Genomic DNA, 22,929 nt, shown 5'->3' on the forward strand with positions numbered 1-22,929 from the left:
TAGCCAATGCTTTTTGTCTGTGACTAAGCAAGGCAGTGCAAGCTGTAGAGATGTAAACATAAATGTACTGCTCACTTTAATTAATGTGTATGGATGGAAGAAAAAAAAAACAGGATTTTATATGGACTTTTCAAAATAATGCTAAAAATGGGAAAATATTTGGTTGCTATTTCTTCAGTATGTACGCCACCTGATTAGGTTCCTGCTTATGGTTCATCTTCTTCTTCTACCTCAGCCTCTAGTAGCAGTCATGATTAGGCTTGAGCGAAACGGATCGGACAAATTCAAAAGTCGCCGACTTTCGGCAAAGTCGGGTTTCATGAAACCCGACCCGATCCTAGTGTGGGATCGGCCATGCGGTCGGCGATCTTCGCGCCAAAGTCGCGTTTCGTATGACGCGTTTAGCGCCATTTTTTCAGCCAATGAAGGAGCGTGGGCAGAGTGATGACATAGGTCTTAGGGGCGTGCACGCCTATCGCCATCTTATCGCTTGTGTGCTGTAACACCAGCTTTTCTGTGCAGGGATGGAGGGGAGAGAGAGAGAGAGAGAGAGAGAAAATATAAAAAAATATATACTGTATATATATTTACCATTGACTTGCATTGGGTTTCGTGTTTCGGTCGAACTCCGACTTTTCGCGATAATCGGCCGATTTCACTCGACTCGACTTTTGAGAAAGTCGGGTTTCGCGAAACCCGACTCGATCTTAAAAAAGTAAAAGTCGCTCAACCCTAGTCATGATTTGTCATTATTATCATCGTCATCAGTATTCCAAAATGGACCATGTTCCTGTTTCCTTACAAGCTTTTGTTGGCTTTCCTAGCATATTTGGAAACATGAATTATTTTTTTATTTAGTGCAATTTTTAATCTTTGGACACCATTGTCTTTGCTGGGACAAATCCTACGATAACTTAACAAAGACTTCAGTGGAAATTCCATCACTTTGCCTTCACACCAAATTAGAAACCGTGGCGTCATTTCCACTGTTAATGGTCGCCTTAGCTATGAAAGCCCAACAAATTCTGTGTTAAAGGAAGATCTATAATAGAATGATTTGCAATAGAGGATGTTGTACAATTCAGGAAATACAGTAAAACAGAAACTTCCTCTTATGTCAGATGTAGAAAATTGAGTCGTCTTGTTGCCCTCGGGGACTTTTTTTCACGGCATGTAAGTATTGATTAATTAATTGTAACGATAGAATATAAACTACCCAATCTGCAATCGTAGATCTTTGTGTTGTTTGTTACATCTGTATCTACTGATCACTTATACAATGTAATTCCCTGATGTGATACATTAGGTGCTCCTTGTGATTTGTCCACTGTATGTGACATTGTGCCGAACTTTGCTCTGATTTGTAGGGGAAAATGAATTAGAAACTAAAGCAAAAATAGTTTTTAAGTGCTTTATTATACTTGTATATAACATCAGTTTGGAAGTAAAGGAATATCTGTACAGCACAGGCTGAGCTTAATAAAACTGAAAATGGGTGAACATTCTATCTTCTTGTTAAATTCTATAAAAAATATATTTTTCTCACATTGACTGACTTTATTTGAAACAAACTTGTAAACAAAGTTTGGCGAACATTGACCGAAACATAAAACAGACTCCAGCCAAAAGTGGTGGACAATCTCTTCGACATCCAGTCTACTCTGCATTCGGCAATGAATTCTCAATTATATCCCCGATGATCAGTAAGTTATACGTCATCCTATAAATAGAAGATGCTTTTGCTTCCTAAGAAAAAAAAGCTTTAATTGATTTAGAGCTTTTTTATTTGTCTTTTCCGGGTTTCAAACTTGGAGCTTTGTCTGCAGACGTCAGAGACATTGCCTGCGTAGCTAACGGATAGAATTTTCTCCAAAAAAGAAAACACGCAGTCACACTCGTTAATCATTTTTGTTCAAAACACCATCTTTACCTATGTTCGCGCTAAGTTTTGTGAAAAGTTTTTTAAAAGCTGAGCTGAAAGTCTTCAAATCAATCTAAAAAATGCAACAAAATGTTCAAAAGCATGGAGTTTCTGCTTAGTTTCCACTCCAAAACTCATCAGAAGCACTCTGTGTGCAAATAAATACATTTGGTGAGTGCCACAGTTTATTTTATTTTTTTTTTAGAATTTTCTATAGTATAATGATTGAAGTTGAGCTCTTTTTAACTTCTAAAGGACTATGGATTAGGTTGTTTAAATTGGGCCAGTCATACCCTATATTTTCCGCTATTAATTGACCTAATAGTATTATTATTCAATGGTGTTAAGACTGATCTCAGTAAGTGACATGATATAATAATCCTGCAGATAGGTATAAATCAATCAAAGGTGTAAAGTATGGGTGAATATAAGTATATCGAGAGATTCAGGCAGATTGATGAAATATCTAATTTAAGCCAAAAGTAATCCGTCAGCAGGACAGACTTCAGACTATTTACGGTATATGTGTCTGTAGTTTCTTCAAAGTTTACTCACACCAGCAATAACTTTACATGTCCAGTCTGTTCTTCCATTAGTGCTTGAATTGATATACAACTGAGGCTAAAGAGCTATGGTAGATCTGAAGCTTTGGTCACTCCAGCTTTATAACCTGCACAGTGATGGCTCCTTTGCCTGATGTCACACAAGTAGAGGTCAAACAGGAGGCGGCAGTGCTGGACGGGGAATAGCGCTGGAGTTACCAAAGTTTTCGATCTACCATAGCTCTTCAGCCTCATTTGCATAATGATTCAAACACTGATTTCTCCTCAGTAGAGGAAAGAACTGGCCATGTTAAGGTATTGTTGAACTTGTTTTTGAAAAAGCAAACAGAATAGTTTTATTTCATGGGGAATCAAATTGGCAGATTCCCTATAGAAAAGTAACATATAAAAAATTAATACTTTTAATTGTCTATTGTGTTGTACAGTATGCTAATTCGTGCATTCTGCATATGTTGCCCAATTCGTAATTTGTGTGTTTTCTTCAAATTACTTTTCTTGATAATTCAAGATAATTGTGATATTTGCTAACGTTTTTGTGCAAAAATTTTTCATACAATAAAAAAATAATTATTTTTGCCTTTAATCTTTTTTTTTAAACATTTTAAGCTTCTTTCACACTTCCGTTTTTACAATCTGCACAGGATCCGTCAAAATGTTGAAATGATGGATCCTGTGCAGATTGTAAAAAACGGGTGCACTGGGCCGGTTTTTCTGACGGACCCGTCGAGGCTATGTGCACCTGTTGTGTATGCGTCTTCGCAGTGGTTTTCCGCTGTGAAAATGCATACACAACAAAACCCAGGTTAAAAATAATTAAGAAAATAAAAAAATCGCAATATTCTCACCTTCCGGCGTCCCGCGCAGTGTTACCGATGCTCCCGGCAGCTAGCGTTCCCAGTAATGCCTTGCGTGCAATGACCTCTGATGACGTTGCGGTCTTGCGAGACCGCAACGTCATCGGGTCATTTCTCAATGCATCTATGGGAACGCTAGCTGCCGGGAGCATCGATTTTATTTTTAACATTATATCTTGTTACTATTGATGCTGCATAGGCAGCATCAATAGTAAAAAGAGAGAGAGCGCGAGCGAGAGAGATTTTCCCAGACTGGAAATTCTTCCACGCATGCTCAGTTTCAAAAGACAGAACCCGCCGCTGGATTCTTGCTTTTGACAGTCAGTGATGGATCCTGCGCCCATAGGCTTCCATTATTGCCAACGACGGGCAGCGCAGGATCCGTCACTGAGCGATTTTCCGACATGCAGAAAAATCGTACCTCTGAATGTTTTCTCCGCCCGACGGACAGCGATTTTCCGATGGATCCAGTGCACGACGGATGAAACGGATGGCCATCCATCACAATCCATCGCTAATACAAGTCTATGAGAAGGAACGGGATCCAGCAGAAAAGTTTGCTGGATCCTGTTTTTCCAAAAATCAATGGATTTCGACGGGACCTAAAAGACGGAGGTGTGAAAGAGGCCTTAGTGTAAAAAGTCACGTTGTGCTAAAATGTCGCAACATTTGTATGAAAGACTCCAGACATACATAAAATTGCTCATGAAGATAGGTGTTAGGCGCTCGCATTCTCCCTCTGCACAGGATGGATCCTCAGCCTTATCTTACTCTGCAGTCTCCCATTCTGTTCCGACCGCGGTGGATGCTGCTCAGCAGAGATGGTGTCTTGGTGTCTTGCTCAGACTCAGTCTGTGAGCATGGTTACTGCTGTCTCTCCAGGTGCTGCTTTGGTGACCAATAATAGACTGCAGCGAGTAATCACTCCTGAGACTAAGTCCACGTTTTGCTCTACTGAGCATGCTCGTGGGACGACTTCTCACTGGTGGTCACCCGTCACATGCTCAGGTCCTAGTCTGGCTCCAGATTTCCCAGTGACCAAGGTCCTGTCAGATTGCTAAAACCTATAAAAGGATCTTTGGCGCGCCCATCGGTGCGCTAAGATCATTTATGATTGGTGTGTGTGAAGAACCTAACGGTATTATGGACTCGGTTGTATGTGCTCAGGGCAGGCCTAGTGCCTTTAGAATTCTGGCTTCTCCAGAGAGGAGATTGTGTGTTTGAATTCAGGACAGATGCTAGCGACTTTAGAATTCCAGCCTCTCCGGAGAGGAGTTCTGTGAGTGCTTTGAGTCCACTACCGATTCCATTGCCCCAGTGAGGTTTGCGTACTCCTGTGAAGCTAACAGGGTTCGCGTTTAGCGCCATATTCACTCTGCAGCTGTGTGCCGATAAACACAGCGCTATAGTAGAGTTCCTTTCCCATCGCTGTGTGCGATTGGCACAGCCACGTGCTTCTCCACTGAGTGACTTTAACTCAGTGTGAGTCACTTTCGCTCACTGCTAGTATTTGCCATTGTCTCCTAGCTGCAGTTTGTCATCTCTGCACGATGGACCCCGGGTGGTGAACACACTTTATTTTCATATTTATTTAGTGTGTTCCGCCAACCCTAACAGTAGGGGAAAACAGAAATATCGAGACCTTTGAAAAACAAGCAATTGATGAATCAGCAGAAAACATCTGTAAGGCCTCACTCTCACTTGCAACTAAATAAGATTAAAATCGGATTGCTTTCGTACCAATTTAATCCTATGCTTTTGCTATAGCATTTTTTATCCTTTTATTCCTTGCTCCAATCAGATCGCAATGGGATGGGAAAAAAATGCAGCATGAGGAAATGTCATGACTCCTTCCCTGTCTCTACCGCTAGCATGGCCCTAGCTCGCCCTGTTCCCTGGATTACTTCTGATGGTGAAGATGCCGTGGCCATGTACTTTGTCTTAGCTCCTGAATCCACCACTAGTCTGTACCCTTGCCCCATCTAGGGAAGAGGGGACTGGTAGTGTACCGCAATACACCAACCAGGCTAACAAAGTAATACAAACAGTTGTAACAAAAAATACCAAACATATAAATATACTCACACATATAACATATAACAGAGGAATGCATCGGGGAGCAGAGGATGGGGTTAAACCAAAGTAGGAGAAGAAAGATAATTATCACACACTAAAACTAGCAACATTCACAGATAAATCCACCAAATGCCTACTCCTATAATAACCAACAACAACCTCCAGCCATGCAGCATAAGCTACCTCTGACAATGAGTGCTAGCCAGGGCCTAGATTATATAGGAGATGGGAGTGGCTAACAACTTTGAGAATTTTTTTATACCACATGCATCTGAACGTTTACTGTATTTGACCTGGCGAAGATAATAACGTTGTTGAGCATCCTGTGGTGTTTATTGTCCTTCATTGATCAGGAAGGAAGCAGCAGCCAACAGACCATAATTATAAGAGGATTTACCGGGGTTGTGCCTGCATTTATACGACCCCAAAGGGTAGGCGCATCCCCCTCTACTCTACACATAGCTCCACTGTATATCCGAATTATTGCACTTTATGGCACCTATGTCTCTTATTATTGTTTGTGGCAATTGTCACCCTAAGAGAGGAGTGCTCTTATAAAGCCAAGATAAGGCAAAGTTTTAGGCATTAGCACCTTGTGACTTTTATCCAGGGTAACTTAGTACACAGCGCGTCTGTGAAGACCGGAAGTTACTTTCTAGTGTAACCTTATAAGAGTCTTGATGTGAGTTAAAAGTTTTATTGAAAAACCAACTTCCGATCCACCGTGAGCCATCAGGCAAAGTGATTGGCTGAAACGCTGCTGATGTGATGTGAACGCTGCAGCTAAACATCAAAGACTGGGGTATCGGCAGAGATAGAGCGATTGACCTAGGGAGGGTAGGCAAAGTTCAACTTGTTTTTTTACAACTAACTCAGCCTTGAGTAATAGTGTCTTATAATGTGGAATCCTATTTAATGACAGTAACACATTATTGCATCTATTTCGCATCCTCCATGTGTCGTCTATCACTGGGTTTCCTGTTTTAGTTACAGACAAACCTAATCCAGAATGGATCCTATGAAGCAGATTTATCTTCTCCTCATCTGTCAAGGTAAATATCCTCATAATTACAGAAGAATCTGATATAATGAGATTCTGTGACTCCGACCTCATGTTCTGCTCGTTGTTTCCAGGCTTCTATCTGGGTTCTGTATGTCAGATATGGACGTTCCCTAGGACAATTCGTGCTCTGATTGGCTCCTGTGTGGAGATTCCTTGTACTTATGATCCTGACGGGAGATTAGGAGCGTCCAGCGTTGTTTGGTACTTGTCCACTGATGGTCCTGATCCAGAAATCCTAAACACCAAGGGTTCATCTTCTGTATGGATGTATTATAAAGATCGGACCTCACTGGTGCCGGGAGATAACAGCTGCACCCTGCGGATAGACCCTGTGAGGAGAGAAGATGGTGACAAATATTATTATCCAGGGATTGTAGAAGATGGAACAACAAATGCAGCTTCTACATTTGTTCTTCTCTCTGTCACAGGTAAATATATGAATGATTAATACCAGGAACCAGTGCAAGTCTTCTCACTATCACACATTATACAATGGGATATGTTATATGTGTATGTGTCCATCTACAATTATGTAGTGAGATGGATTGGTATAATAATTATGATATCAAATTCCATTTTCCTGTGTTTGGTTACGTACTCTGGGAAAAAAGAATTATATACATCCCAGGTAGAAAAGAGCGAATATCCCGAAATCTCTTCTGGAATCGATTGTTCCAATTCTGTTCAAACATTTCATTCAGAAATCAGAATGAATCAATTAATCATGGTGGCAGGGAGTGAAGGTGAGCGTCACAGTCAGACATGTGCCTGGCAGTGTAAACTTTATCTGAGTCCAGAGCTTATCTAGTGAGAAGTCAATTTCCTCAACCTCCGGGGAGCAAGAAAAATGATTTGAATTAATTATTGTTATTTTAGCAAAGGTCTAAAAGCGTGGCATTCCAATAGACATCACTTTGCTTGATACTAGCAATATGTCTGTCAACATGTAAGGAACCAATTATAAGGCTTGCCAAGTTTACGAGTGTGATGGAGAACCCAGTTGTTCCAGCATTGTCACCATCACGAGTGTCAGCCTTGTCCCTCCTCTGTGTCTGGCTAAGCTTCTTATCCTCTATTTCATCTAACTTCTCCTTCTCAAGTTCTCTTATTTGCTCTTCCTCCACGTCTTCATCTTGAATGTAACATTGCCTGTGCATAGATTAAGATAAAAAAATCCATCATAGTAAAACTATCCTAAAATTGGTATTTTTTTAAAATAAAACTTAACATTATTCCATTGTGTAATATTTCCATTGAGGTCCAACTAGACGTACACTGCCTGGCTCAACGCAAGTGAATTGAGTGACGCCACACACGTCTAGTAGGAAGGTGCCCGGAAGTATTCATATCGCATACTTTCAGACACATGACCACCCGCTCTTGTTGCCAGCAGTGGAGAATGTGAGGACTCAGAGGTCTACAGTCACATAGTCAAACCTTGATAACCTCTTAAAGGGAACCTGTCACCAGGTTTGGCCGATTCGAGTTACGGCCACCCCCTTTCAGGTCTTATATACAGCATTCTAAAATGCTGTATATAATCCCCTGATCCGACCTGTAAGAGAAGAAAAATAAATTTTATTATACTCACCTGCGGGGCGGTTTGGTCCGATGGGTGTTGCTGGTCTTGGTCCAGCGCCTCCCATTTTCTTACGATCCTCCTCTTCCTGCTTGCTTCATGTGGATGATGCGACCCTGCATCATCCACACAGGATCCCTGGAATCGTGCTCCTGCGCAGGCGTACTTATCTGCCCTTTTGTGCACAAGTGTGCAGGTGCTGGGAAACATCAGCGAGGCCCAGCACCCCCACATTGCTGTACTTTGCTCTGCCCTCAACAGGGCAGATAAGTACGCCTGCGCAGGAGCGCGATTCCGAGGATCCTGTGTGGATGACGAAGGGATGCGTCATCCACATGAAGCAAGCAGGAGGACGGCATCACAAGAAGATGGGAGGAGACCAGCGACACCCATCGGACCGGTCCGCCCTGCAGGTGAGTGTAATAAAAGTTATTTTTCAGTTCTTCCAGGTCAGATTGGGGTGAGATATACAGGATTATAGAATGCTGTACATAAGTCCTGAAAGGGGGTGGCCGCAAATTCATATCGGCCAAACCTGGTGATAGGTTCCCTTTAAGAACAAACACCTTAGGTGTGGCTACTCTACAAAATTTTATGTATTTGGGCTGTCTAGCAGCTGCAGATCATGCAGATGTGTTGACAAAAACGAAATCTCCGTGCACGCTCAAATACTCGGAGACCACCAGAGCATGTTCGGGAAAACCGGAGCATCGAGTATACTCACTCATCACTAGTCAGCTCCCATTCATTCCATGACCTGCTTCTCGATTATCACACTGTAAAGTGACCTCCTTGGTTGTGATCTCTGCCAACAATGCAACGGTTAGAATAAATGCAATTTCCTAGCAGTCTACACGATTTTCTATACAGTTCATCTAATGGTGTGGAGATGCATCCAGCCAGACAGAAGCCAAGAGAACATGGCCTCTGCCTGGTAAATGGAGACCTATAGTAAAGTATATGCTTTAACATCTCTAGTAGAACTGGTGCAAATTGGTTTACAGGATCGAGTCCAATATTCAGCTCAGTAATCATTGGCCACTGGATTGGAGTCCTGATAACCACCTCTTACTTGACTGCAACCGCAACTCTCTTTTTGATTAGCCGACCTGACGTGAAATCATTGGGGCATGATGCACATTTTCTAATAAGGTAATAACAATGAGCAATAATGACTGACTTCTAAAATAAATTTCCACAGAAATACCAAATATTCGGCTTGATTTGTCTTACCGTCTGACTGAAGGAGAAGCCACCATCATACGATGCAGTGTAGATCACACGTGTGGATCCAGTCCTCCTTCTCTACAATGGGACAAACCAGGTCAAGTTCATAATCAGTCGGTGGAGATTTCTGGAGGATCCCGGAGAGAAGAATCAAATCTTACTTATATTCCTTCATATGTGGATGATGGGACTCCTGTACGGTGCACGGCTACATATCCTAATGGACAAAGATTTGATGAATCAGGAACTCTGAACATCATCGGTACGTACAATAGGTGACCGGCTACAATGAATAGCACAAGCTACATCTGCTTATATATTTTATAACTTTGGCTAACGCCTATACTCATTCCCGCCGTCATTTCACTACACTAAATTATCTTTATACATTTGACAAAATATTTATTAGATCAAAGACGCAGAAAATCGGACATGCACTGCATCCAAAGAGCTGCCACTTCTGAATCGTGTGCACCCGATCCTAGGTTATTGTTATGTATCACATAATAAGAAGATGCAACCGCCCTGAAACTTTACCCTAAAGCTGGAAAATTTTGCTGTTACTACAGATAATAAAATCTGATTTTGCCATATACAGAAACAGGTTCTCTACTCTTCTTCATCTGTTATAATCAGTCTAGAAGTAATCTGTTTATTTCTTATAATGGAGTTGTCTTTCAGATATTGCTTAATTTCTTATAATTAGTAGGTTTGGCAGACAACGCTTTAAGCACGAAGCTTAACTTTAAGGCAAATAAAATAAACTTCAGTCAGATCTAATGGCTTCTTACACAAAAATTTGGGTTGGATTGGACAGAAATTGGTCAGATGTACTTAAGTATAGAGTTGAGCGACCTTGACCTTTTTAGAGTCGAGCCGGGTTTTGCGAAACCCGACTATGTCCAAAGTCGGGTCGAGTGAAATCGGCCGATTATGACGTAAAGTCGGGATCGACCGAAACACGAAACCCAATGCAAGTCAATGGGGCAGCATAGTCGGCAGTGAGTGGGGGCCAGGAAAACACCTAGAGTGCCCATTTTAATGTCAAAACCATCCATTCTTCTTAATGAAGCTTGTCAAGCGTAATTTACCTTATAATAATTGGAAGGCATTTGAAATTGGGGGTCATTTGGCTAAAGTTGTGGGGGGTAGGGCTGGTTCAAGTAATTAGTGGGCCCAGGAAATCTGGACCACGTCACGGCAGTGGAGCAGGGAGAGGTAAGTATTTCAACTTTGCAAGTGCTGTGAACCTGAGCAAGCAGGGGGGGCCCACTCGTTGGCATTGGCACTGGCACAGGGCCCCTCAAAGTACAGTGGTGTGTTTGCACGGCGGGGGCGCCTCCCACCGGCAGCAACACTTTTGCGTACTATGAGAGGCCCTGTGCCAGTGACGTCGCCAACTAGTATTCCTCCCCCCACCTGATGAAGGAACCTGCACTTTCATCTGCACCTTCCTCTTTGTCTCCGTGTAAGGTGGTATGGTATGCGGGAAGAGCAACCTGACTTTCAGCAGGGTCACAATGTTGTTGTGTAGTGTGCACGGGGAATGTTGCGTTATGGGTCAATGTACCAGCAGACTCATCTATCACTGGCTGGGCAATGGGCACGATGAAGTGGAAACACAGATATAGGCCCAAAGAAGAAAGTGGGCTAAATGCAGTTCAAAATTGGTAACACAGGAATAACCAGGGGGCATTGCAGTGGAGGACAACTGGAATGAGAGGCTGACACAGAGAGTAGGGCCAAATCAGTAAGTAGTCGAAATGCAGTTCAAAATTGGCAACCGTAGTAAACAGGCGGCACAGCTTTGTTCAGTGGAGGAGAACAGCAAGGAGTGGCAGACACCGATAGTAGGCCCCAACCCAACTAGTAGGCCAAATGCAGTCTAACATTAACAACTACTTAACGAGAGGCTGAAAATGGAATTTCAGGACAGGAAACCAGGAGAACAGCAAGGAGTGGCAGACACCGATAGTAGGCCCCAAACCAACTAGTACGCCAAATGCAGTTGTTCCATTTAACCACAATTTAATGAGAGCCTGAAGATAGAAGCTCAGGAAAGGCAACCTGGGGAACACCTTGGAGTGTAACACACCATCTCTCTCCACCCCATACCCATTTTGTAGGCCTAATGCTGTGTACTTTTCTACAACTACTAAACGAGAGTCGGAAGACCGAAGCAATGGCAAGGAAACCTGGGGAACACCTTGGAGTGTAACACACCATCTCTCTCCACCCCATACCCAATTTGTAGGCCTAATGCAGCCTACTTTCCGACACCTACTAAACGAGAGCATGAAGATCGAAGCTCAGGAAAGGCAACCTGGGGAACACCTTGGAGTGTAACACACCATCTCTCTCCACCCCATACCCATTTTTTAGGCCTAATGCAGTGTACTTTTCTACAACTACTAAACGAGAGTCGGAAGACCGAAGCAATGGCAAGGAAACCTGGGGAACACCTTGGAGTGTAACACACCATCTCTCTCCACCCCATTCCCCATTTTTTAGGCCTAATGCAGCCTACTTTCCGACACCTACTAAACGAGAGCATGAAGATCGAAGCTCAGGAAAGGCAACCTGGGGAACACCTTGGAGTGTAACACACCATCTCTCTCCACCCCATACCCATTTTGTAGGCCTAATGCTGTGTACTTTTCTACAACTACTAAACGAGAGTCGGAAGACCGAAGCAATGGCAAGGAAACCTGGGGAACACCTTGGAGTGTAACACACCATCTCTCTCCACCCCATACCCAATTTGTAGGCCTAATGCAGCCTACTTTCCGACACCTACTAAACGAGAGCATGAAGATCGAAGCTCAGGAAAGGCAACCTGGGGAACACCTTGGAGTGTAACACACCATCTCTCTCCACCCCATACCCATTTTGTAGGCCTAATGCAGCGTACTTTTCTACAACTACTAAACGAGAGCATGAAGATCGAAGCTCAGGAAAGGCAACCTGGTGAAAACCTTGGAGTGTAACACAACCTGTCTCTACACCCCATACCAAATTTGTAGGCCTAATGCAGCGTAGTTTCCACCAACTACTAAACGAGAGCCGGAAGATCGAAGCTCATGAAAGGCAACCCGGGGAACACCTTGGAGTGTAACACAACCTCTCTCTACACCACGAAAGGGCTGATTCTTAGGAAGGAAGGCTGTTGTAAATAAGCATTGCGCGTCCGAGGGTGATTATATTCTTATTCGGTATCTACTCACCCTCGGACGCGCCATGCTTCTTGATTTGTAATTAATGTTTATTTGCAATGTGCTTTTGACTTACTCAATTATTTTTTTAATTATTGATTTTATTAAATTAATAGTTTAACATCTTATTGGAAATAATTTAAAGGAGACGCGACAGGACAACACTCGGTGGATGCCATATCTGTGTTAACAACTCCAAAAAACTTTCAGTTAACTTCTTGCAGGAGAAAGAAATTGTAGCTGTTGGACCTTTGTAGTACAGTTCCAGATATTTGTTGTGTGTTTGTTTTGATTGTTAAAATGTCTGCATTTGAGATCTCAACACGATCTTATTTTTTATAATCAAATTAATTTTTTTTATATTTAATGATGTTGGTTCAAGGGGTACACGGGCAGCAATAGACAGGTCAGTGGAGGCCTAGTGGAAGGAGTGACGGCAGACAGGCATCAAAGGCCTAACATTGGGCTGGCTGTAGGCAAGTTAAAATTGGTTCCAGGGGAACACGGCCATCAGTGGCCTGGTCAGTGTAGTTGTAGTTGAAAGAACGGGACGCAGACAGGCTTCGAAGGCCTAACATAATAACATAGGGCTGGCTGTAGGCAAGTTAAAATTGGTTCCAGGGGAACACGGCCATCAGTGGCCTGGTCAGTGTAGTTGTAGTTGAAAGAACGGGACGCAGACAGACTTCGAAGGCCTAACATAACAAACTTGGGCTGGCTGTAGGCACTTTTAAATTTGTTCCAGGGGTACATTGGCAGCAGTGTATGGTCAGTGGAAGTCTAGTGGAAGGAGTGACCGCAGACAGGCTTCCAAGGCCTAACATAACAAACTTGGGCTGGCTGTAGGCACTTTTAAATTGGTTCCAGGGGTACACGGGCAGCAGTGGTCTGGTCAGTGGAAGTCTAGTGGAAGGAGTGACCGCAGACAGGCTTCCAAGGCCTAACATAACAAACTTGGGCTGGCTGTAGGCACTTTTAAATTGGTTCCAGGGGTACACGGGCAGCAGTGGTCTGGTCAGTGGAAGTCTAGTGGAAGGAGTGACCGCAGACAGGCTTCCAAGGCCTAACATAACAAACTTGGGCTGGCTGTAGGCACTTTTAAATTGGTTCCAGGGGTACACGGGCAGCAGTGGTCTGGTCTGTGGAAGTCTAGTGGAAGGAGTGACCGCAGACAGGCTTCGAAGGCCTAACATAACAAACTTGGGCTGGCTGTAGGCACTTTTAAATTGGTTCCAGGGGTACACGGGCAGCAGTGGTCTGGTCAGTGGAAGTCTAGTGGAAGGAGTGACCGCAGACAGGCTTCCAAGGCCTAACATAACAAACTTGGGCTGGCTGTAGGCACTTTTAAATTGGTTCCAGGGGTACACGGGCAGCAGTGGTCTGGTCTGTGGAAGTCTAGTGGAAGGAGTGACCGCAGACAGGCTTCGAAGGCCTAACATAACAAACTTGGGCTGGCTGTAGGCACTTTTAAATTGGTTCCAGGGGTACACGGGCAGCAGTGGTCTGGTCAGTGGAAGTCTAGTGGAAGGAGTGACCGCAGACAGGCTTCCAAGGCCTAACATAACAAACTTGGGCTGGCTGTAGGCACTTTTAAATTGGTTCCAGGGGTACACGGGCAGCAGTGGTCTGGTCAGTGGAAGTCTAGTGGAAGGAGTGACCGCAGACAGGCTTCCAAGGCCTAACATAACAAACTTGGGCTGGCTGTAGGCACTTTTAAATTGGTTCCAGGGGTACACGGGCAGCAGTGGTCTGGTCAGTGGAAGTCTAGTGGAAGGAGTGACCGCAGACAGGCTTCCAAGGCCTAACATAACAAACTTGGGCTGGCTGTAGGCACTTTTAAATTGGTTCCAGGGGTACACGGGCAGCAGTGGTCTGGTCAGTGGAAGTCTAGTGGAAGGAGTGACCGCAGACAGGCTTCCAAGGCCTAACATAACAAACTTGGGCTGGCTGTAGGCACTTTTAAATTGGTTCCAGGGGTACACGGGCAGCAGTGGTCTGGTCTGTGGAAGTCTAGTGGAAGGAGTGACCGCAGACAGGCTTCGAAGGCCTAACATAACAAACTTGGGCTGGCTGTAGGCACTTTTAAATTGGTTCCAGGGGTACACGGGCAGCAGTGGTCTGGTCAGTGGAAGTCTAGTGGAAGGAGTGACCGCAGACAGGCTTCGAAGGCCTAACATAACAAACTTGGGCTGGCTGTAGGCACTTTTAAATTGGTTGCAGGGGTACACGGGCAGCAGTGGTCTGGTCAGTGGAAGTCTAGTGGAAGGAGTGACCGCAGACAGGCTTCGAAGGCCTAACATAACAAAATTGGGCTGGCTGTAGGCACTTTAAATTGGTTCCAGGGGTACATGGGCAGCAGTGTATGGTCAGTGGAAGTCTAGTGGAAGGAGTGACGGCAGACAGTCTTCGAAGGCCTAACATAACAAAATTGGGCTGACTGTAGGCACTTTTAAATTGGTTCCAGGGTAACACGGCCAGCAGTGGCCTGGTCAGTGTAGTAGTTGTAGAAAGAAGGGACCGCAGACAGGCTTCGAAGGCCTAACATAACAAAAATGTCAAAACAATGGTATTGTCAGTGCCAGGCATTGAAGGATGTCAGCGCCTAGACTACACATTGGTGAAGCTGTGAGAGATATTTTTGCTAGTGGTAGAGCACTGTTTGAGCTGGGGGGGGAACTGTCTTGTGGCCGGCGGTACAGGCACAGGGCCCCTCATATTACAACGGTGTGTCTGACGTTGGGTGCGCACCACCACCGCCAGAGACACTTTATTGTACTATGAGGAACCCAGTGGCAGTGCCGTCGACCAAAAGCGGCCACACCCACCTCTTCAGACAAACAGCACTCTCAAGGGTCCAAGCGCAAAGTGGCGATAGCACGGCCCCGTGTGGGGAGTTTGGCCATTTCGTGAGGTGGAAACATGTCGTATGCTGGACAATCAGGTGAAGAAAATTACGAGATTGGAAAAGTCATTCAGAATAGTCCACAGGCAAGACCTTTTCATAGGAAAGCTAGGTGTCAGCCGGGCAGGGTGGGGCAAAAGATTTTGAAATCCAGTTGTGGTTCATTTTAATGAAGGTTAGATCATCTACATTTTGGGTAGCCAGACGAGTCCTTTTTTCTGTTAGTATTGAACCTGCAGCACTGAATACTCTTTCTGATAGGACACTAGCTGCCGGGCAAGCAAGCTCCTGCAATGCATATTCTGCCAATTCTGGCCAGGTGTCTAATTTGGATGCCCAGTAATCAAATGGGAATGACGGTTGAGGGAGAACGTCGATAAGGGATGAAAAATAGTTTGTAACCATACTGGACAAATGTTGTCTCCTGTCACTTTGAATTGATGCTGCAGTACCTGTCCTGTCTGCGGTCATAGAAAAATCACTCCACAACCTGGTCAGAAAACCCCTCTGGCCAACGCCACTTCTGATTTCTGCCCCTCTAACACCTCTGGTCTGCTGGCCCCTGGAGCTCGTGTGAGAACGATCACGGGCGCTGTGTGCAGGGAATGCCAGAAGCAAACGGTCAACAAGAGTTGATTGTTTTGTTGCTAATATTAGTTCCAAGTTCTCATGTGGCATAATATTTTGCAATTTGCCTTTATAGCGAGGATCAAGGAGGCAGGCCAACCAGTAATCGTCATCGTTCATCATTTTTGTAATGCGTGTGTCCCTTTTGAGGATACGCAAGGCATAATCCGCCATGTGGGCCAAAGTTCCAGTTGTCAAATCTGCGGTTGTGCTTGGTTGAGGGGCAGTTGCAGGCAAATCTACGTCACTTGTGTCCCTCAAAAAACCAGAACCCGGCCTTGCCACGCCACCAATTTCCCGTGCCCCCGGGAAAGCTTCCTCATTAAAAATATACTCATCCCCATCATCCTCCTCATCCTCCACCTCCTCTTCGCCCGGTACCTCGTCATGTACACTGCCCTGACCAGACAATCGCTGACTGTCATCAAGGCTTTCCTCTTCCTCTGGTGCAGACGCCTGATCCTTTATGTGCGTCAAACTTTGCATCAGCAGACGCATTAGGGGGATGCTCATGCTTATTGTGGCGTTGTCTGCACTAACCAGCCGTGTGCATTCCTCAAAACACTGAAGGACTTGACACATGTCTTGAATCTTCGACCACTGCACACCTGACAACTCCATGTCTGCCATCCTACTGCCTGCCCGTGTATGTGTATCCTCCCACAAAAACATAACAGCCCACCTCTGTTCGCACAGTCTCTGAAGCATGTGCAGTGTTGAGTTCCACCTTGTTGCAACGTCTATGATTAGGCGATGCTGGGGAAGGTTCAAAGAACGCTGATAGGTCTGCATACGGCTGGAGTGTACAGGCGAACGGCGGATATGTGCGCAAAGTCCACGCACTTTGAGGAGCAGGTCGGATAACCCCGGATAACTTTTCAGGAAGCACTGCACCACCAGGTTTAAGGTGTGAGCCAGGCAAGGAATGTGTTTCAGTTGGGAAAGGGAGATGGCGGCCATGAAATTCCTTCCGTTATCACTCACTACCTTGCCTGCCTCAAGATCTACAGTGCCCAGCCACGACTGCGTTTCTTGCTGCAAGAACTCGGACAGAACTTCCGCGGTGTGTCTATTGTCGCCCAAACACTTCATAGCCAATACAGCCTGCTGACGTTTGCCAGTAGCTGCCCCATAATGGGAGACCTGGTGTGCAACAGTGGCAGGTGCGGATGGAGTGTTTGTGCGACTGCGGTCTGTGGACGAGCTCTTGCTTCTGCAGGAGGACGAGGAGGAGGAGGAGGAGGAGGGGGTGCGAACGGCTACAGACAACTGTTTACTAGACCGTGGGCTAGGCAGAACTGTCCCAAACTTGCTGTCCCCTGTGGACCCTGAATCCACCACATTTACCCAGTGTGCCGTGATGGACACGTAACGTCCCTGGCCATGCCTACTGGTCCATGCATCTGTTGTCAGGTGCACCTTTGTGCTCACAGATTGCCTGAGTGCATGGACGATGCGCTCTTTAACATGCTGGTGGAGGGCTGGGATGGCTTTTCTGGAAAAAAAGTGTCGACTGGGTAGCTCGTAGCGTGGTACAGCGTAGTCCATCAGGTCTTTGAAAGCTTCGCTTTCAACTAACCGGTAGGGCATCATCTCTAACGAGATTAGTCTAGCTATGTGGGCGTTCAAACCCTGTGTACGCGGATGCGAGGCTAAGTATTTCCATTTTCTAACCATAGTCTCATGTAGGGTGAGCTGGACTGGAGAGCTGGAGATCGTGGAACTAGCGGGGGTGCCGGTGGACATGGCAGACTGAGAGACGGTGGGAGATGGTATTGTTGCCGCCGGTGCCCTAGATGCAGTGTTTCCTACTACGAAACTGGTGATTCCCTGACCCTGACTGCTTTGGCCTGGCAAAGATACCTGCACAGATACAGCAGGTGGTGTGCTAAATGGTGGTCCTACACTGCCGGAAGGGATGTTGCGTTGATGACTAGCTTCATTGGCCGAGGGTGCAACAACCTTAAGGGACGTTTGGTAGTTAGTCCAAGCTTTCAAATGCATGGTGGTTAAATGTCTATGCATGCAACTAGTATTGAGACTTTTCAGATTCTGACCTCTGTTTAAGGAAGTAGAACATTTTTGACAGATGACTTTGCGCTGATCAATTGGATGTTGTTTAAAAAAATGCCAGACTGCACTCTTTCTAGCATCGGATACCTTTTCAGGCATTGCAGACTGAGCTTTAACCGGATGGCCACGCTGTCCTCCACCAGGTTTTGGCTTTGCCACGTGTTTTGGGCAAGATACGGGCCCGGCAGATGGAACCTGTGGCGATGTTGATGCCTGCTGCGGCCCCTCCTCCTCCTCTGCTTCAGAACTGCTGCCGCCTGCACCCTGTTCCCCCAATGGCTGCCAATCGGGGTCAAGAACTGGGTCATCTAATAACTCTTCTTGTACCTCCTGCGCAACTTCGTCTGTGTCACCGTGTCGTTCGGTGGTATAGCGTTCGTGATGGGGCAACATAGTCTCACCAGGGTCTGATTCTTGATCAGCACCCTGCGAGGGCAATGTTGTGGTCTGAGTCAAAGGACCAGCATAGTAGTCTGGCTGTGGCTGTGCGTCAGTGCACTCCATGTCAGATTCAACTTGTAATGGGCATGGACTGTTAACTGCTTCACTTTCTAAGCCAGGGACGGTATGTGTAAAGAGCTCCATGGAGTAACCCGTTGTGTCGCCTGCTGCATTCTTCTCTGTTGTTGTTTTTGCTGAAGAGGACAAGGAAGTGACTTGTCCCTGACCGTGAACATCCACTAACGACGCGCTGCTTTTACTTTTACCAGTTTCACGAGAGGATGCAAAAGAGCTAGAGGCTGAGTCAGCAAGATAAGCCAAAACTTGCTCTTGCTGCTCCGGCTTTAAAAGCGGTTTTCCTAATCCCAGAAAAGGGAGCGTTCGAGGCCTTGTGTAGCCGGACGACGAACCTGGCTCCACAGCTCCAGACTTAGGTGCAATATTTTTTTCCCCACGACCACCTGATGCTCCACCACTACCACTACCCTCATTACCAGCTGACAATGAACGCCCCCGGCCACGACCTCTTCCACTAGACTTCCTCATTGTTTTAAAAACGTAACCAAACTAACGTTATTTGTTGCAGTCACACAACTTACACGGTGAGCTATAACTTCAGTATGATTTAGCTACCCCTTTACAGGTTGGTGAGACCACAGCGAAAATCAGGCCCAATGTTACACACTCTGTTTTTGGTGGCTGCAAATTAGAGAGATGCCCCACACGCAGGACTGTCACTGAAGCACAAATGTTAATATTAATGTCACACTATTATTTTTTTTTTATTTTTATTTTTTTCAGGAACACTTTAGAAACCCCAAAAAAAAAAAAAAAATAGATTTTTGCAGGGAGAATTTAGAAAACAAATGTAACAAACTATATGCTTTCTATGGGCCACTGAGTGAGAGATGACGCACACAGGAATCAGGAGTGGCACACAAGCCCAGAGGCCAATATTTTTCTACCAATGATTGATGGAGTTATTTTCTCTGGTAGATTTTGGAACCCAAATCAAGGAAAAAAAATATAGGCTTTCTATGGACCACAATTGGAGAGAGAGAGAGAGAGAGAGAGAGAGAGAGAGAGATGGCACACCCAGGAGTCAAGACTGGCACACAAGCAGAAAGGCCAATATTAATCTCCCATTTTTTTTTTGGGTTTGTTTTTTTTTTTTCAGGGAGACTTTAGAAAAAAAAATAATAAAAAAAATATGATTTTATCAGGAAGAATTTAGAAACCAAATAAAATAAAATTATTTTTTCAGGGAGAATTTATAAAACAAATAAAAACAAAAATAGGCGTTCTATGGCCCACTGACTGAGAGATGACGCACACAGGAGTCAGGAGTGGCACACAAGCCCAGAGGCCAATATTTTTCTACCAATGATTGATGTAGTTATTTTCTCTGGTAGATTTTGGAACCCAAATCAAGGAAAAAAAATATAGGCTTTCTATGGACCACAATTGGAGAGAGAGAGAGAGAGAGAGAGAGAGATGGCACACCCAGGAGTCAAGACTGGCACACAAGCAGAAAGGCCAATATTAATCTCCCACTGTTTTTTTTGTTTGTTTTTTTTTTTTTTTTTTCAGGGAGACTTTAGAAAAAAAAATAATAAAAAAAATATGATTTTATCAGGAAGAATTTAGAAACCAAATAAAATAAAATGATTTTTTTAGGGAGAATTTATAAAACAAATAAAAACAAAAATAGGCGTTCTATGGCCCACTGACTGAGAGATGACGCACACAGGAGTCAGGAGTGGCACACAAGCCCAGAGGCCAATATTTTTCTACCAATGATTGATGTAGTTATTTTCTCTGGTAGATTTTGGAACCCAAATCAAGGAAAAAAAATATAGGCTTTCTATGGACCACAATTGGAGAGAGAGAGAGAGAGAGAGAGAGAGATGGCACACCCAGGAGTCAAGACTGGCACACAAGCAGAAAGGCCAATATTAATCTCCCACTGTTTTTTTTGTTTGTTTTTTTTTTTTTTTTTTCAGGGAGACTTTAGAAAAAAAAAATAATAAAAAAAATATGATTTTATCAGGAAGAATTTAGAAACCAAATAAAATAAAATGATTTTTTCAGGGAGAATTTATAAAACAAATAAAACCAAAAATAGGCGTTCTATGGCCCACTGACTGAGAGATGACGCACACAGGAGTCAAGACTGGCACACAAGCAGAAAGGCCAATATTAATCTCCCACTGTTTTTTTTTTTTTTTTTTTTTTTTCAGGGAGACTTTAGAAAAAAAAATAATAAAAAAAATATGATTTTATCAGGAAGAATTTAGAAACCAAATAAAATAAAATGATTTTTTCAGGGAGAATTTAGAAAACAAATAAAACCAAAAATAGGCGTTCTATGGCCCACTGACTGAGAGAGAGAGATGGCACGCTTAGTACTGGCACACAAGCCCAAAGGGCAATATTAATCTCCCTTTTTTTTTCAGGGAGAATTTCTAAAACCCCAAAAAAAAAAAAAATAGGCTTTCTATGGCCCACTATTTGTGAGAGAGATGGGACGCTCAGGACTGGCACAGATGGCACGCTCAGGACTGGCACAGAAGCCCAGAGGCCAATATTAATCTCCCTTTTTTTCTGGGAGAATTTATAAAACCAAAAAAATATTTAAATAGGGTTTCTATGGCCCACTATTTGTGAGAGAGATGGCACACTCAGGGCTGGCACAGATGGCACGCTCACAACTGGCACACAAGCCCAGAGGCCAATATTAATCTCCCTTTTTTCAGGGAAAATTTATAAAACCAAAAAAAAAATTAAATAGGCTTTCTATGGCCCACTATTTGTGAGAGAGATGGCACGCTCAGGACTGGCACAGATGGCACGCTCACAACTGGCACACAAGCCCAGAGGCCAATATTAATCTCCCTTTTTTTCAGGGAGAATTTATAAAACCAAAAAAAAAATTAAATAGGCTTTCTATGGCCCACTATTTGTGAGAGAGATGGCACGCTCAGGGCTGGCACAGATGGCACGCTCAGGACTGGCACACAAGCCCAGAGGCCAATATTAATCTCCCTTTTTTTCAGGGAGAATTTATAAAACCCAAAAAAAAATAAAATAGGCTTTCTATGGCCCACTATTTGTGAGAGAGATGGCACACTCAGGACTGGCACACAAGCCCAAAGGCCAATATTAATCTCCCACTGTATTTTTATCAGGGAGAATTTATACACCCCACAAAAAAAAATACAGAAAAATGAATAGGCTTTCTATGGCCCACTATGTGAGAGAGATGGCACACACAGGGATGGCACTCTAGCAGAAATGCCAAATTGCCAATCTTAATCTCCCACCAAAAAAAAAAAAAAAAAAAAACAGGGAATGTCCTACAATTACTATCTCCCTGCCTGCAGTAATCTCAGCCAGGTATGGCAGGCAGCTACTATCTCCCTGCCTGCAGTAATCTCAGCCAGGTATGGCAGGCAGCAATAAGGAGTGGACTGATGCACAAATGAAATAAAAAGTGTGGACAAACAAAAAAGATAGCTGTGCAGAAAGGAAGGAACAAGAGGATTTGTGCTTTGAAAAAAGCAGTTGGTTTGCACAGCGGCGTACACACAGCAATGCAGCTATCAGGGAGCCTTCTAGGGCAGCCCAATGAGCTACAGCGCTGAGGGGAAAAAAAAAAAAAAAAACTTCCACTGTCCCTGCACACCGAGGGTGGTGTTGGACAGTGCAAATCGCTGCAGCACAAGCGGTTTTGTGGTTAATGGACCCTGCCTAACGCTATCCCTGCTTCTGACAAAGCGGCAGCAACCTCTCCCTAAGCTCAGATCAGCAGCAGTAAGATGGCGGTCGGCGGGAACGCCTCTTTATAGCCCCTGTGACGTCGCAGACAGCAAGCCAATCACTGCAATGCCCTTCTCTAAGATGGTGGGGACCAGGACCTATGTCATCACGCTGCCCACACTCTGCGTTTACCTTCATTGGCTGAGAAATGGCGCTTTTCGCGTCATTGAAACGCGACTTTGGCACGAAAGTCGCGTACCGCATGGCCGACCCCGCACAGGGGTCGGATCGGGTTTCATGAAACCCCGACTTAGCCAAAAGTCGGCGACTTTTGAAAATGTTCGACCCGTTTCGCTCAACCCTACTTAAGTATGTATAAATTCACCAGTAATCCCACACCATACACTTTATATATGATGATTGGGTTGGTCTTTCGTCCTCAGGTATCTCACTTGATTCTCCCATACACAGGAGTGAGCTCTCTACCAAGAGCTCCAATGTTCTCTACGAAGGATCCGCTGCCAGACTTCTTTTGTGGTGGCTCATCGCTTTCAGAATACAAGGATCAGCAGTCCAAAATCGGACATGCCAGATCCTTATCTGCCCTAACGTCATTTATCTAGGGAAAGTCA

The 22,929-nt window shown here is 44.5% G+C and overlaps 1 protein-coding gene across 1 annotated transcript in view; it reads left to right on the forward strand.

The window, feature by feature from the left end:
• Positions 1-1,109: 1,109 nt before the first annotated feature.
• The window catches only part of LOC138652113 (B-cell receptor CD22-like), a 64,723-nt gene continuing 42,903 nt past the window's right edge, over positions 1,110-22,929 (forward strand). The window contains exons 1-4 of the mRNA XM_069742853.1: positions 1,110-1,173; positions 6,402-6,466; positions 6,549-6,905; positions 9,258-9,545. Of these exons, the coding sequence (XP_069598954.1) occupies positions 6,424-6,466; positions 6,549-6,905; positions 9,258-9,545 (688 nt within the window). The 5' untranslated portion in view covers positions 1,110-1,173; positions 6,402-6,423. The remainder of the gene's footprint in view (positions 1,174-6,401; positions 6,467-6,548; positions 6,906-9,257; positions 9,546-22,929) is intronic.

This window comes from Ranitomeya imitator, chromosome 10 (assembly GCF_032444005.1).
Source record: "Ranitomeya imitator isolate aRanImi1 chromosome 10, aRanImi1.pri, whole genome shotgun sequence".
Taxonomy (NCBI): domain Eukaryota; kingdom Metazoa; phylum Chordata; class Amphibia; order Anura; family Dendrobatidae; genus Ranitomeya; species Ranitomeya imitator.